A 14917-nucleotide genomic window follows, 5' to 3' on the forward strand; every position below is an offset into this window, starting at 1 on the left:
CTCTTTTGCACTCTCTCTCCCCCTCTCTTTTGCGCTCTCTCCCCCCCATCTCTTTTGCGCTCTCTCTCTCCCCCTCTCTTTTGCGCTCTCTCTCTCCACCTCTCTTTTGCGCTCTCTCTCTCCCCCTCTCTTTTGCGCTCTCTCTCCCCCCTCTCTTTTGTGCTTTCTCTCCCCTCTCTTTTGCGCTCTCTCTCCCACCCTTTCTTTTGCGCTCTCTCTCCCCCTCTCTTTTGTGCTCTCTCTCCCCCTCTCTTTTGCTCTCTCTCACCCCCTCTTTTGCGCTCTCTCTCCCCCTCTCTTTTGCGCTCTCTCTCCACCCCTCTCTTTTGCGCTCTCTCCACCCTCTCTTTTGCTCTCTCTCTCCCCCTCTCTTTTGTGCTCTCTCTCCCCCCTCTCTTTTGTGCTCTCTCTCCCCTCCCTCTCTTTTGCGCTCTCTCTCCCCCCTCTCTTTTGTGCTCTCTTCCCCTCTCTTTTGCTGTCTCTCTCCCCCTCTCTTTTTCTGTCTCTCTCCCCCTCTCTCTTTTGCTGTCTCTATCCCCCCTCTCTTTTTCTGTCTCTCTCCCCCCTCTCTTTTGCTGTCTCTCCCCCCCCTCTCTTTTGCTGTCTCTCTCCCCCTCTCACTTTTGCTGTCTCTCTCCCCCCTCTCTTTTGCGCTCTTCCCCCCCTCTCTTTTGTGCTCTCTCTCCCCCCTCTTTTGCGCTCTCTCTTCCCCCCTCTCTTTTGCACTTTCTCTCCCCCCTCTCTTTTGCACTCTCTCCCCCTCTCTTTTGCGCTCTCTCCCCCTCTCTTTTGCTGTCTCTATCCCCCCTCTCTTTTGCTGTCTCTCTCCACCTCTCTCTTTTGCTGTCTCTTCCCCCTCTCTTTTGCTGTCTCTCTCCCCCCTCTCTTTTGCTGTCTCTCTCCCCCCTGTCTTTTGCTGTCTCTCTCCACCTCTCTCTTTTGCTGTCTCTCTCCCCCCTCTCTTTTGCTGTCTCTCTCCCCCTGTCTTCTGCTGTCTCTCTTCACCTCTCTCTTTTGCTGTCTCTCTCCCCCCCTCTCTTTTGCTGTCTCTCTCCCCTTCTCTCTTTTGCTGTCTCTCTCCCCCCTCTCTTTTGCTGTCTCTCTCCCCCCCCTGTCTTTTGCTGTCTCTCTCCCCCCTCTCTATCTCTCTCCCCTCTCTCTATCGAGTGACCACGCCCCTTCATGTCTTGCCACGCCCCCATCACGCCGGCCATGCCCCTTTACGGCCATTCACGTCCGGCCACGCCCCCGATCACGCCCGGCCACGCCCACTTCTGCTGCGGCGCAGATCTTCAGTTAGGGACTCAAAGGCCAGTTGTGTTTGTCCTCGTGCTGTCTCTACTGCGCATGACAGCTTCGGACAAACACACTTGGCCTTTTATTATATAGGATATATATATATATATATATATATATATATATACACAGTCGTATGCAAAAGTCTAGGCACTCCTGACAATTTCCATGATTTTCATTTATAAATAATTGGGTGTTTGGATCAGCAATTTCATTTTGATCTATCAAATAACTGAAGGTCACAGTAATATTTCAGTAGTGAAATGAGGTTTATTGGATTAACAGAAAATGTGCAATATGCATCAAAACGAAATTAGACAGGTGCATAAAATTGGGGACCCCAACAGAAATATTGCAATAATATTTAGTAGAGCCTCCTTTAGCAGAAATAACAGCCTCTAGTTGCTTCCTATAGCCTGTAATGAGTGTCTGGATTCTAGATGAAGGTATTCTGGGCCATTTCTCCTTGCAAAACATCTCCAGTTCAGTTAGGTTTGATGGTTGCGGAGCATGGACAGCCCGCTTCAAATCACCCCACAGATTTTCAATGATATTCAGGTCTGGGGACTGGGATGGCCATTCCAGAACATTATACTTGTTCCTCTGCATAAATGCCAGAGTAGATTTTGAGCAGTGTTTTGGGTCGTTGTCTTGTTGAAATATCCAGCCCCAATGTAACTTCAACTGTTTTTTCAAATTCCTCAACATTATTCTCAAGTACCTGCTGACATTGAGTGGAATCCATGCGACCCTCAACTTTAACAAGATTCCCAGTACCGGCACTGGCCACACAGCCCCACAGCATGATGGAACATCCACCAAATTTTACTGTGGGTAGCAAGTGTTTGTCTTGGAACGCTGTGTTCTTTTGTCACCATGCATAACGCCCCTTGTTATGACCAAATAACTCACGGCTAGATTACGAGTTTTGCGTTATGAGTGAAAAAGCCTCATAACGCTGCTTTTTCCCTATCGCTGCTATTACGAGTCTTGTATGTATAGCTGTACCGCACACTTTTTTGTCCGTAACGCAACGTAACTACCGCACCTTTCCGAAAGTCCGTTTTCAATGGGAATTCCATAGCGCCGGTATTACGAGTTTTGCCTGGGAGGCCAAAAAGTGAGCGGTACAGCCTATACTGACAAGATTCGTACATCCATCTAAAGTCAGTTGTTATGAGTTTTGTGAGACAAAGCTGTAGCATAAAGCTCATAACTAAAGTGTTACAAAGTACACTAACACCCATAAACTACCTATTAACCCCTAAACCGAGGCCCTCCCGCATCGCAAACACTATAATAAAAATATTAACCCCCAATCTGCCGCTCCGGACATCACCGCCACAATAATAAACATATTAACCCCTAAACCGCCGCACTCCCGCATTGCAAACACTAGTTAAATATTATTAACCCCTAATCTGCCACCCCGAACATCACCGCTGCCACTATACAAAAGTTATTAACCCCTAAACCTAATCCTAAATCTAACCCTAACACCCATAACTTTAATATAATTAAAATAAATCTAAATAAAAATTACTATCATTAACGAAATAATTCCTATTTAAAACTAAATACTTACCTATGAAATAAACCCTAAGATAGCTACAATATAACTAATAGTTACATTGTGGCTATCTTAGGTTTTATTTTTATTTCGCAGCTAAGTTTGTATTTATTTTAACTAGGTAGACTAGTTAGTAAATAGTTATTAACTATTTACTAACTACCTAGTTAAAATAAATACAAATTTACCTGTAAAATAAAACCTAACCTGTCTTACACTAACACCTAACATTACACTACAATTAAATAAATTACATTAATTAAATACAGTTGAATAAATTACAAAAAAAAACCCACTAAATTACACAAAATAAAAAAGAAATTATCAAATATTTAAACTATATTTTACAGGTAAGTATTTAATTTTAAATAGGAATTAGTTAGGTAATGATAGTAAGTTTTATTTAGATTTATTTTAATTATATTAAAGTTAGGGTTAGGGTTAGACTTAGGGTTAGATAATATCGTCGGGTCCTAACAGACACAAAAACAAAAGAGGCGCCCTTGGTGCAGCAACTTCTAGATATGCAAAGCAATATCAAGTAATAGCGATCAGGTACTCACAAATATACATGCACATCCAGTGCAATAATAGGCAAGCCGAAACTTCAGAGCCGTTCAGTTGACTCCCAAGCGGCAGATGAGCTACGAGAGGGGCTCTACTCCTGGTAGTGTCACAGCTTCAGGGGTCAACATAAACTGCATCCGGTGAGATCGTAAGATAGAGACGCTGACAATAAGTGTAGTATTATTAATCAAAGAGCAAGGTACAACTATTATAATAGTTTTATTAAAACAAGTTAAAAATGTTGCTTAGCAACGCGTTTCTCAGCACAATACGCCATTTCATCAGTCTATTTAGATTTATTTTAATTATATTAAAGTTAGGGTTAGGGTTAGACTTAAGGTTGGGTTTAGAGGTTAATATATTTATTTAGTGTTAGTGATGTGGGAGGCCAGAGGTTTAGGGGTTATTAACTTTAGTATAGTGGCAGCAGCGGTGTTGGGGGCGGCAGATTAGGGGTTAATAAATGTATGTAGGTTGCGGCGACATTGGGGGTGGCAGATTAGGGGTTAATAAGTGTAATGTAGATAGCAACGATATTGGGGGAAGCAGATTAGGGGTTAATACATTTATATTGGGGCGGCAGATTAGGAGTTAATAAGTGTAGGTAAGTGGGGCAGCAGTTTAGGGGTTAATACGTGTAGGTAGGTGGCGGCGACATTGGGGGCGGCTGATTAGGGGTTAATAAGTGTAGGTAGGTGGCGGCGACATTGGGGGCGGCCGATTAGGGGTTAATAAGTGTAGGTAGGTGGCAGCGACATTGGGGGCGGCCGATTAGGGGTTAATAAGTGTAATGTAGGTGGCGGCAATGTCAGGGGTGGCAGATTGGGGGTGTTTAGGCTCAGTGTTTATGTTAGGGTGTTAGGTGTAAACATAACTTTTCTTTCCCCATAGGACTCAATGGGGCTGCGTTCCGGAGTTTTACGCTCCTTTATTGCAGGTGTTAGGCTTTTTTTTAGCCAGCTCTAGCCATTGATGTCTATGGGGAAATTGTGCACGAGCACGTAAAACCAGCTCAAAGCAGCGCTGGTATTTGTGCACGGTATGGAACTCAACACTGCCATATTGCCTGCTAACGCCGGGTTTTTGCAAACCTGTAATAGCAGCGCTATTAAAGGTGAGCGGTGGAAATAACTTGCAAATTATTACCGAGCCGCTCATAACGCAAAACTCATAATCTGGCCGTCAATCTTTGTTTCATCAGTCCACAGTACCTTTTTTGAAAAAGAATCTGGCTTGTCCAAATGTGCGTTTGCATACCTTAAGCGACTCTGTTTGTGACGTGTGTGCAGAAAAGGCTTCTTCCGTATCACTCTCCCATACAGCTTCTCCTTGTGCAAAGTGCGCTGAATTGTTGAGCGATGCACAGTGACACCATTTGCAGCAAGATGATGTCTTAGGTCTTTGGAGGTGGTCTGTGGGCTGTTTTTGACCGTTCTCACTATCCTTTGCCTCTCCGATATTTTACTTGGCCTGCCACTTCTGGACTTAACAAGAACTGTGCCTGTGGTCTTCCATTTCCTCACTATGTTCCTCATAGTGGACACTGACAGCTTAAATCTCTGCGATAGCTTTTTGTAGCCTTCACCTAAACCATGATGTTGAACATACTTTGTTTTCAGGTCAATTGAAAGTTGTTTTGAGGCCCCCATGTTGCCACTCTTCAGAGGAGAGTCAAAGAGAACAACAACTTGCAATTGGCCACCTTAAATACCTTTTCTCATGATTGGATGCACCTGTCTATGAAGTTCAAGGCTTAATGGGCTCACCAAGCCAATTGTATGTTCCAATTAATCAGTGCTAGGTAGTTAAAGGTATTCAAATCAACAAAATGATAAGGGTGCCCAAATTTATGCACCTGTCTAATTTCGTTTTGATGCATATTGCACATTTTCTATTAATCCAATAAACCTAATTTCACTACTGAAATATTACTGTGTCCATCAGTTATTTGATAGATCAAAATGAAATTGCTGATCCAACCACCCAATTATTTATAAATGAAAATCATGGAAATTGTCAGGGGTGTCTAAACTTTTGCATATAACTGTACATATATATATATATATATATATATATTAACTGTAAGGCACACTATCGCTATCCAGTAAAAAGACAAAGTACCAGGGTGCAATCTCTCAATCAATATAAAAGTCCACCACGAATGCACTCACTGAATTTAACTAAGTGATATTTTATTTCAGCCATCTTTTTTCTCCTCACTGTCCCAGCGGATCCCTTGTATCCTTAACCCCTGACAATAGTAGCATTACCACATGCAATTTGACCCCACAACATGTACACTTTTGCTGTCATGTCTACTTTCAGTAAGATTTAGCAACACAAATAAAGTTTAGAGCAGAAGTAAGATATGAAATGTATGTCTGAATATTACAGTAAACTTACTGAGTAAAGGAAGGGCTACCTCTGGTGCTGTGCTGTGTATTTTAGTGCAAGTTGTTTATTGGCAAGCTGGGCTATGCTTACGTTACCAGACTAATACTACTAGACTGCTAGTGTAAGCATTGCCTAATTTGCCAATAAACAGCCTACACTACAATACATAGCACAATGCTAGAGGCAGCCCTTCCTTTCTCACTGCAGTGGTGCAGAACCGGACGGTTACATTCATTTGACAACGGTTAGGTCTGCTCTGGCTAATGGGGGGGGGGGGGGCAATGGGGCAAACACTTTCTGCTTCCTCATTTAATTAGGGGTATTAATGCAATTATATTATTCAACTTACAAGGTTTTGAAATTTTCATCACAAAACTTACTGAACCCCCCCCCACTAACATTAGAAATTAAACACACACCAATTATTTACTGTCCCGATCAGTGTGTATAACGCCATCATTAGCCCAATCACTTTATTCCGATACTACCTGTCCTAAGTCAGCCAATCATATGGCTGCTTCATTCACATTGTGTTTCACATAAGTTTGGTGTTGTAGTTTATTGTTAAAAGTGATTGCTAAATTATACTTTCTTTTGATGTTTTTTTTTTCCTGCACCCCTCTTTTAACCGTTATGGGACTGCTTCCCTGTATTAATGGTTAGTGGTGTTGGAGGGCTGCAGTAAATCTTGATGTATAGTTCTATACCTTGCCACTACTGTATACTAAAGGCTAGATTACAAGTGCTGCGCTAAAGTTAGAGCAGGTCACGATAAACAATATTGCAACTTGCGTTTTTTATTATTTAAAGCATTTAATAGTACCAGGTCACGTATTGTCATTTGCTGGTTAACAACACTCCAATAATAATAATAACAAACATTGTAAAAATGAAAAGTTTATTGCAACCTTCACATTGCTAGGTCTCTCTTTCTTTATCAATTTCCTACTCACTTTTCCCATCCTGTACTATCATGAAGAAAGATCTGCTGTGCTAATACATTAAAAAAACTTCTGTAGACGCCAGTATAAATACAAGAACGTTTTAACACAAAACATATTAAAAAATATAAGTAACATTACTGCACAGACAATTTACGTTCTCTGACATTTACAGCACACACATAATAACGGTCACTGTGTTCCTTTAAAGGGGACAGTAAAGTAATTGTTTCAATGAGTTGAGGGACAGTCTACTCCAGAACTGTTTATTGTTTAAAAAAGATAGATAATCCCTTTATTACCCATTCCCCAGTTTTGCACAACCAACACTGTTATATTACACCGGTTTCACCTCTGTAATTACCTTGTATCTAAGCCTCTGCAGACTGCCCCCTTATTTCAGTTATTTTGACAGACTTGCCTTTTAGCCAATCAGTGGTGACCCCTAGGTAACTCCACGGGGTGTGCACAATGTTATCTATATGGCACACATGAACTAGCACAATCTATCTGTGAACATCTATCAAAATGCATTGAAATAAGAGGCGGCCCTCAAAGGTTTAGAACTTGGCATATGAGTTTATAGGTTTTGCTTTTAACAAAGAATAACAAAGGAACAAAGCAAATTTGATTAAAAAATAAATTGTAAAGTTGTTTAAACTATCATGTCCTATCTGTATAATGAAAGTTTAATTTTGACTAGACTGTCCCTTTAAAGAGGGCATTTTAAAATATATATATATTGTTGTTCTATAAATGTTTAGATGCAGCATTTTTTGTTCTTATGCTTGTGGGATGTGTCACTCCATCTATAGAACTGTTGTTGTCCTTATCAGCCAGTAAGCTTCTATCCCATAAACCAACTGACATAAACTTTCTGTACCGTTCAAAATTAAAATAGAGTCAACTTAACCTTTTTCATGCAAAAACAATATTTTCAATGCCCCTTTAAGTAAAGGTAACGCTCTTTTGCATATCTTTATATAAAGAGCAGAAACAAATCATAGCTCCTAACCATCACCAGGTTTATTGGGTGTGAGGTATTTAGTTATTCTGCTGGTATATAGCAGTGGTGATACGTAGGTATGCTTCTTTATGTGCTGATCATGTTCCCGGCCTTTCTAAGATAGTGACACAGCCATGATAGCTCGTGCAGCGCTGTAACGGAGCTTCCACTTCCACCTCTCCCGTATTAGGGTCAAAGGTTAAGGCTTTGTCGGTGCCTTCTCCGTTCTCATTGCTGCCTCCCATAATAAAGATCTTCCCATCGCAGGCTGTCACTCCGCAGCTTTCCTAGAAAATAAATGGATCTATTAGCAAATTAGATCAGAGAAGGATAAAACTATTTAAAGGGACATTAAATGGTTATTGTCCTGTAAAACTGGTTTCCCTAAATATGTTTCCAGTGATTTGTTATGCTAGCTGCAGAGTAGAACATGTATGGGATATTGCTCCTTTAAGTTTATGTTTTGTTTATTGAAAACATAACCCATTTTAATTGGCTGAGTTTACAGAAAGAGTAGATATCCTTATGTTATATATATTTCTCTATACACAAATGACTCCTTATCTTATCTGCTTGTCTATACAAAAAAGGCACTACTTATAGGGGCATATGTATCAAGCTCCGAATGGAGCTTGATGCCCCGTGTTTATGGCGAGCCTGCAGGCTCGCCAGAAACAGCAGTTATGAAGCAGCGGTCACAAAGACTGCTGCTCCATAACCTGTCCGCCTGCAGACAGACATCGCCACAATACAACCCGATTGAGTATGATCGGGTTGATTGACACACCCTGCTGGCGGCCTATTGGCCGCGAGTCTGCAGTGTGCGGTGTTGCACCAGCAGCTCTTGTGAGCTGCTGGTGCAATGCTGAATACGGCGAGCGTATTGCTCTCCGTATTCAGCGAATTCTGGCGGACCTGATCCACAATGTCGGATCAGGTCCGCCAGACCTTGATACATATGCCCCATAGACTGCAGTTGAAAACTAGGTAAGAAAATAGTTTTCGATAAATCTGAGTTAAGCATTCAAAATTAACATTTTAGTAGCTGTCACATAAAAAAACAAATGTACACATATACACACACACACATATATATATATAGATAGATAGATAGATAGATAGATAGATAGATAGATATACATATATATATATATCGTTAGCAATGTATATGTATGAATCTCTATGTTAAAGCCCTTTGCTGGCTTTTTATTTCTAACACTCGAGATCTCATATCTTTGAACCTTTATAACTTTTGTGTGGAACATTATTTTTGAATATTTTTTTATTAGATAGTGTTATTATGAACGTAATTGTACTTTGTAATGTATTTTTGATGTTTTTTGTGCAACTTTAATATTTTCGGGAAACAGTTAACCACAACTCTGAGATTGCGGTAATGATTCATTCTAGCGTAATTCGTGATTGTGCTCACGTGATCGCATTTCCTTTCAACTTGTAAAATGAGTAGTAAGCCTGAGGAGAGCAAACCCTCTTGATATACCCCTTATTGCTTGGGCACAAACAATTGCGCTCCACTTGTAATCTAGCAATAAGTATGTAATATAGATTTAAATATCTCTGGTATATGTGTACCATGTTGAATTTGCCAGTCAGACACCCTTGGCCAAACTGCCAAGTTGCATTGTGATGAAATCTACATTAATGAAATGTCAAAGTGCCATGGGCGTAGGAACTGGGATATAGGGGGACAGATCCCCCAGGTAATAATGTGAGGGGTATCAAAAATTGATAAATCCCTCCCAGATTGCAGTCAGGGATGGGGAGAAATTAAACATATACTAAACTATGTAAACAGCAGTTAAAAAGTAAATGTTGGCATAAGTATTACCTATGCTGGTTACAGGGCTGGTCCTGTACTGCATTGCTTGTTCTAAGTGGGACTCCTACTGAAGCTGCCTGAAATTATTTTTAAACTATTTTAGCATTTTCAGCAGTGTCATCCTTATCCTGGCTGTTATCAGCAGAGTTGCAGAGCATCCCATAGTTGCCAACAGTCAATGCTTTCAAGAGAAAGTCCCTAGATTTTGTTGTATGTCCCTGGATTTTTTTTGTCCCTCGAAATGTCCCCTCCAGGAGATTTGGAGGGCTGCAGCTGAGCTGGGGCATGTGTGACACACGTTAATGTGGAGGAGCTGCCGGTGATGTTGTGCATGCAGCAAATACTCTACTTTATCACTCAGAGCAGGTCTAGGCAGGGACTCCTTGCTGCGCCTTCTCTGAGTGATAAATGTTTAAACTGCAACAAATCAGAAGAAAAAACACACACAGCTCCTCCACACTAGGTACGGAGCTGTGCTGATTTGTTGTAAAAGGGGGGGGGGGGTTACTTGGCTAATACTGTAAATAATTTATTGTTTGCATCTTTTGCATTATTTAGTCTGACAGTAATCTTCATATTTTAGTACTCTGTATTGTCTGCAGCTTACTGATTTTAGCATGAGTTTTAAACAAACTCCATTTTCTACACACAGTGCAAAAATATGGAAATTGCTATCAGACGAAATAATACAAAAATCCATTTGCTCCCAACAGTTCACCCAGTCCGGTGCTGTGCATAATCACACAATAAGAAAAGCTGCACTGAATGTTCGCTATGTCTCTACTCCTGTTCATAGTAATTTGACACACTGCCGCCTAGCTCCTCCCCTGCACCTCTTCCCTCAGAGTGTCATTAGGAGTCCAGCATTAGGAAGCATTGCTGCTGGCTATTAGGACAGTGGATCTATGGTAGTTTTGTGTCACTTCAATCTGAGTGTCTTTTTCTTTTTCTATAGTCTTTTGGAAGAATTAATGACTTAATAATAAATGTTTTGTAAATATATGTGCACATGTATTATTTGTTTAAATTAGAAACTTTAATACATTTTGACTAGTGATGCAGACTGTTTTCTGTTTACTGGTACAAATTCTAATATTTATATAAGTCTATTTTTACTTCATGTGACATCTTTTCCTATGACGTCTCTTACTGTGATGTCACTGAATCTGAAAAATTACTGCAAATTATGAAATTCAAAGTTGGCACAATTGCGCTTTCTATTGAGTGCATTCGTGGTGGAATTATTTATATACAGTATAGAGAGAGAGAGTATTGAACTGGCCAGATCTCAATCCCATAGAGCACCTGTGGAGAGATCTCAAAACAGAAGTTGGGAAAAGGAACCCTTCCAATCTGAGAAACCCGGAGCAGTTGGCGAAAGAAGAGTTGTCCAAAATTCCAGTAGAGAGGTGTAAGAAACTCATTGATGGTTACAGGAAGCAATTGATTTCAGTTATTTTTTCCAAGGGGTGTGCTACCAAATATTAAATTTAGTGTGCCAATAATTTTGTCCAGTCCATTGTGGAATGTGTCAGATTTGGCTTTTTTTTCTCCACTTTTTTGTGTCATACCAATACAAACAAAATAAATAAACATGAGAATGCCTAAACATTTGTAATTGCAATTTTCTGGGTGAAGTGGTGCATTATCTGACAGAAATGCAGGGGTGCCAATATTTTGTCCATTCCTGTGTATATATATATATATATATATATATATATATATATATATATATATATATATATATATATATATATATATATATATACAGTTGTGCTCATAAGTTTACATACCCTGGCAGAATTTATGACTTCTTGGCCATTTTTCAGAGAATATGAATTATAACACAAAAACTTTTCTTTCACTCGTGGTTGGTGTTTGGCTGAAGCCATTTATTATCAATCAACTGTGTTTACTCTTTTTAAATTATAATGACAACAGAAACTACCCAAATGACCCTGATTAAAAGTTTACATACCCTGGTGATTTTGGCCTGATAACATGCACACAAGTTGACACAAAGGGGTTTGAATGGCTATTAAAGGTAACCATTCTCAATTGTGATCTGTTTTCTTGTAATTAGTGTGTGTGTATAAAAGGTCAATGAGTTTCTGGACTCCTTACAGACCCTTGCATCTTTCATCCAGTGCTGCACTGACGATTCTGGGGAAAGCAAAAATAATTGTCAAAGGATCTGCAGGAAAAGGTAGTTGAACTGTATAAAACAGGAAAGGGATATAAAAAGATATCCAAGGAATTGAGAATGCAAATCAGCAGTGTTTAAACTCTAATCAAAGAAAAATGCTTAGGAGCGCTAAAAAGCTAAAGGTTCTGAGGAACGAGGAAAGAAGAAAAAATCGTATATACAACACAGGCTAGTAAAATCAATGTTTATGTAAATAGGCTTGATTCAAAACATATAAGCAGATGTAGTAAATGTTACAAATCTATAATTGTTACTAAATATATGCAACAATGTGCTAAAAAAACGGACGTCTCCGATTAGATCCAAAAATGTAATAATATAATATGAAATTGCCACCACTAAAAAAATAAAAATAAGATAGGAACTGGTAGAATAAAAGTGTTTTGCAAAACGTATTAGCACCTTAAAAATACAGTCAGTTCAAATCCCAATAATCGTGACTTGTAAGTCTGTAATCCAAATCACAGTGATGTAGACAATGAAAGTCCTTACATATAAGTTATAACCAAATACCTGACATTGAGGACGTTATAGTTCAGGAACCGCAGCTATGTGCGTATGCTGTTTGGCATCCGTATATACCTTTTCAGCCGTTATACCACACGTCACTGGTCTCCCAGCTGCTCCGGTCCTATTGGACAGTCTCAATTTTCAAACACTCCAGGGTTTTTTTTCGGTCAGGTATCAGAACTAGTATCCTGCTCTTAGTGCAACGGCACGCTGGATACTCACAGCATATATTCTTTTGTGAACTTAAAAAAAAAAATTCAGATGTTTCTTCTGGCACTCACCAGTGCACGGGTATAGAGCAAGCAGATTTTCAGTATATTAAACTGTGATAAATAGGCAATATTAACGCCTAAAAGCCCAATGTGAACTCTGTTGTCCACAGAGGGATAAGCACAATTGCAAATATTATTGACTGCATAAAAGAAATAAAATCAATTCATCAACCGGTTTCTCCCTACATGAGGGCTTTTTCAAGATGATCTTTTTTTTAGTGGTGGCAATTTCATATTATATTATTACATTTTTGCATCTAATCGGAGACGTCCATTTTTTTAACACATTGTTGCATATATTTAGTAACAATTATAGATTTGCAACATTTACTACATGTTTTGAATCAAGCCTATTTACATAAACATTGATTTTACTAGCCTGTGTTGTATATACGATTTTTTCTTCTTTCCTCGCTCCTCAGAACCTTTAGCTTTTTAGCGCTCCTAAGCATTTTTCTTTGATTATACTCCCTTTGCCTAATTGTTAGAGGATTTATTAGGGCCCTAGGAGTTTGGTTTAGTAGCTCTGCGCACACTTCTCCTCTAGATTTAGTTGTGTTCAAACTCTAATAAAGAAGTGGAAAATGAGGGGTTCTGTTGAAACCAAACCACGGTCAGGTAGACCAACTAAAATTTCAGCCACAACTGCCAGGAAAATTGTTCGGCATGCAAAGGCAAACCCACAAATAACTTCAGGTGAAATACAGGACATGTGGTGTGGCTGTTTCAAGATGCACAATAAGGAGGCACTTGAAGAAAGATGAGCTTCATGGTCGAGTCGCCAGAAGAAAGCCATTGCTACGCAAATGCCACAAAGTATCCTGCTTACAATACGCCAAACAGCACAGAGACAAGCCTCAAACCTTCTGGCACAAAGTCATTTGGAGTGATGAGACCAAAATTGAGCTTTTTAGCCACAACCATAAACGCTACATTTGGAGAGGAGTCAACAAAGCCTATGATGAAAGGTACACCATTCCTACTGTGAAACACGGAGGTGGATCACTGATGTTTTGGGGATGTGTGAGCTACAAAGGCACAGGAAATTTGGTCAGAATTGATGGCAAGATGAATACAGTATGTTATCAAACAGAACTCATTTTCCACTTCTTGATTAGAGTTTGAACACTGCTGATTTGCATTCTCAATTCCTTGGATATCTTTTTATATCCCTTTCCTGTTTTATACAGTTCAACTACCTTTTTCCCACAGATCCTTTGACAATTCTTTTTCTTTCCCCATGACTCAGAATCCAGAAACATCAGTGCAGCACTGGATGAAAGATGCAAGGATCTGTCAGGAGTCCAGAAACTTATTGACCTTTTATACACACACACACTTATTACAAGCAAATAGATCACAGGTGAGGATGATTACCTTTAATAGCCATTCAAACCCCTTTGTGTCAACTTGTGTGCATGTTATCAGACCAAAATCACCAGGGTATGTAAACTTTTGATCAGGGTCATTTGGGTAGTTTCTGTTGTCATTATGATTTAAAAAGAGTAAACACAGTTGATTGATAATAAATGGCTTCAGTCAAACACTAACCATGAGTGAAAGAAAAGCTTTTGTGTTATCATTCATATCCTATCAAAAATGGCCAAGAAATCATAATTTCTGCCAGGGTATGTAAACTTATTAGCACAACTGTATATATAACTATCAATAAATAGATATTATATATATATATATATATATATATATATATATATATATACATACAGTATACCTCTCACTTACCCTCACTGCCAAGGTGCCCATATGGTGCCCAACTCTGTCTCAACTCAGCCATCTTTTTTCCCCTCACTATCACAGCAATACTGTTCTGTCTAGGAAGCTTTACCTCTAATTAAAATTATATACATTAAAAATAATAAATTGTATTGCTGTGTTATTAACCCTCTACTGACTAGGCAGCCTTATACAATGCTACCTCTTGTGCCCAACATTTCGTGTTTGTATGTATATATATAAATATTGTAACAATAACCATATGCTCAGAATGTGTTCCAGAGACTGGTGTTGTCAATATTTATGGGGTAGGTGTAAGAGCTTGGTGCTGTATCATAAGCTACTATGGATAAGTCTAAATTATACTATTTCTATCAAATGCATGTGGTTTGATCACAGAACTGAGTGGGTTGAGCAGTTGATCAGTAGGTCGTCAATAATCTGATAACCTGCTTGTTTGCTCTGCTGCAAATGTCCATGGAATTTGTTTTTGAAATGTTGGCAACTATAGCATCCTTGTGTGATATATACAGCTGGATAGTTTTATATTATTTTCATATTGATATCCATTCCAACAAATA

General features: G+C 39.4%; 1 protein-coding gene across 1 annotated transcript in view; it reads right to left on the reverse strand.

Moving 5' to 3' along the window:
* Positions 1-6608: 6608 nt before the first annotated feature.
* KLHL35 (kelch like family member 35) overlaps positions 6609-14917 on the reverse strand; it is a 91759-nt gene continuing 83450 nt past the window's right edge. Inside the window, exon 7 of the mRNA XM_053705086.1 lies at positions 6609-8061. Coding sequence (XP_053561061.1) covers positions 7873-8061 — 189 coding nt within the window. The 3' untranslated portion in view covers positions 6609-7872. The remainder of the gene's footprint in view (positions 8062-14917) is intronic.

Source organism: Bombina bombina, chromosome 3, assembly GCF_027579735.1.
Source record: "Bombina bombina isolate aBomBom1 chromosome 3, aBomBom1.pri, whole genome shotgun sequence".
Lineage (NCBI taxonomy): Eukaryota > Metazoa > Chordata > Amphibia > Anura > Bombinatoridae > Bombina > Bombina bombina.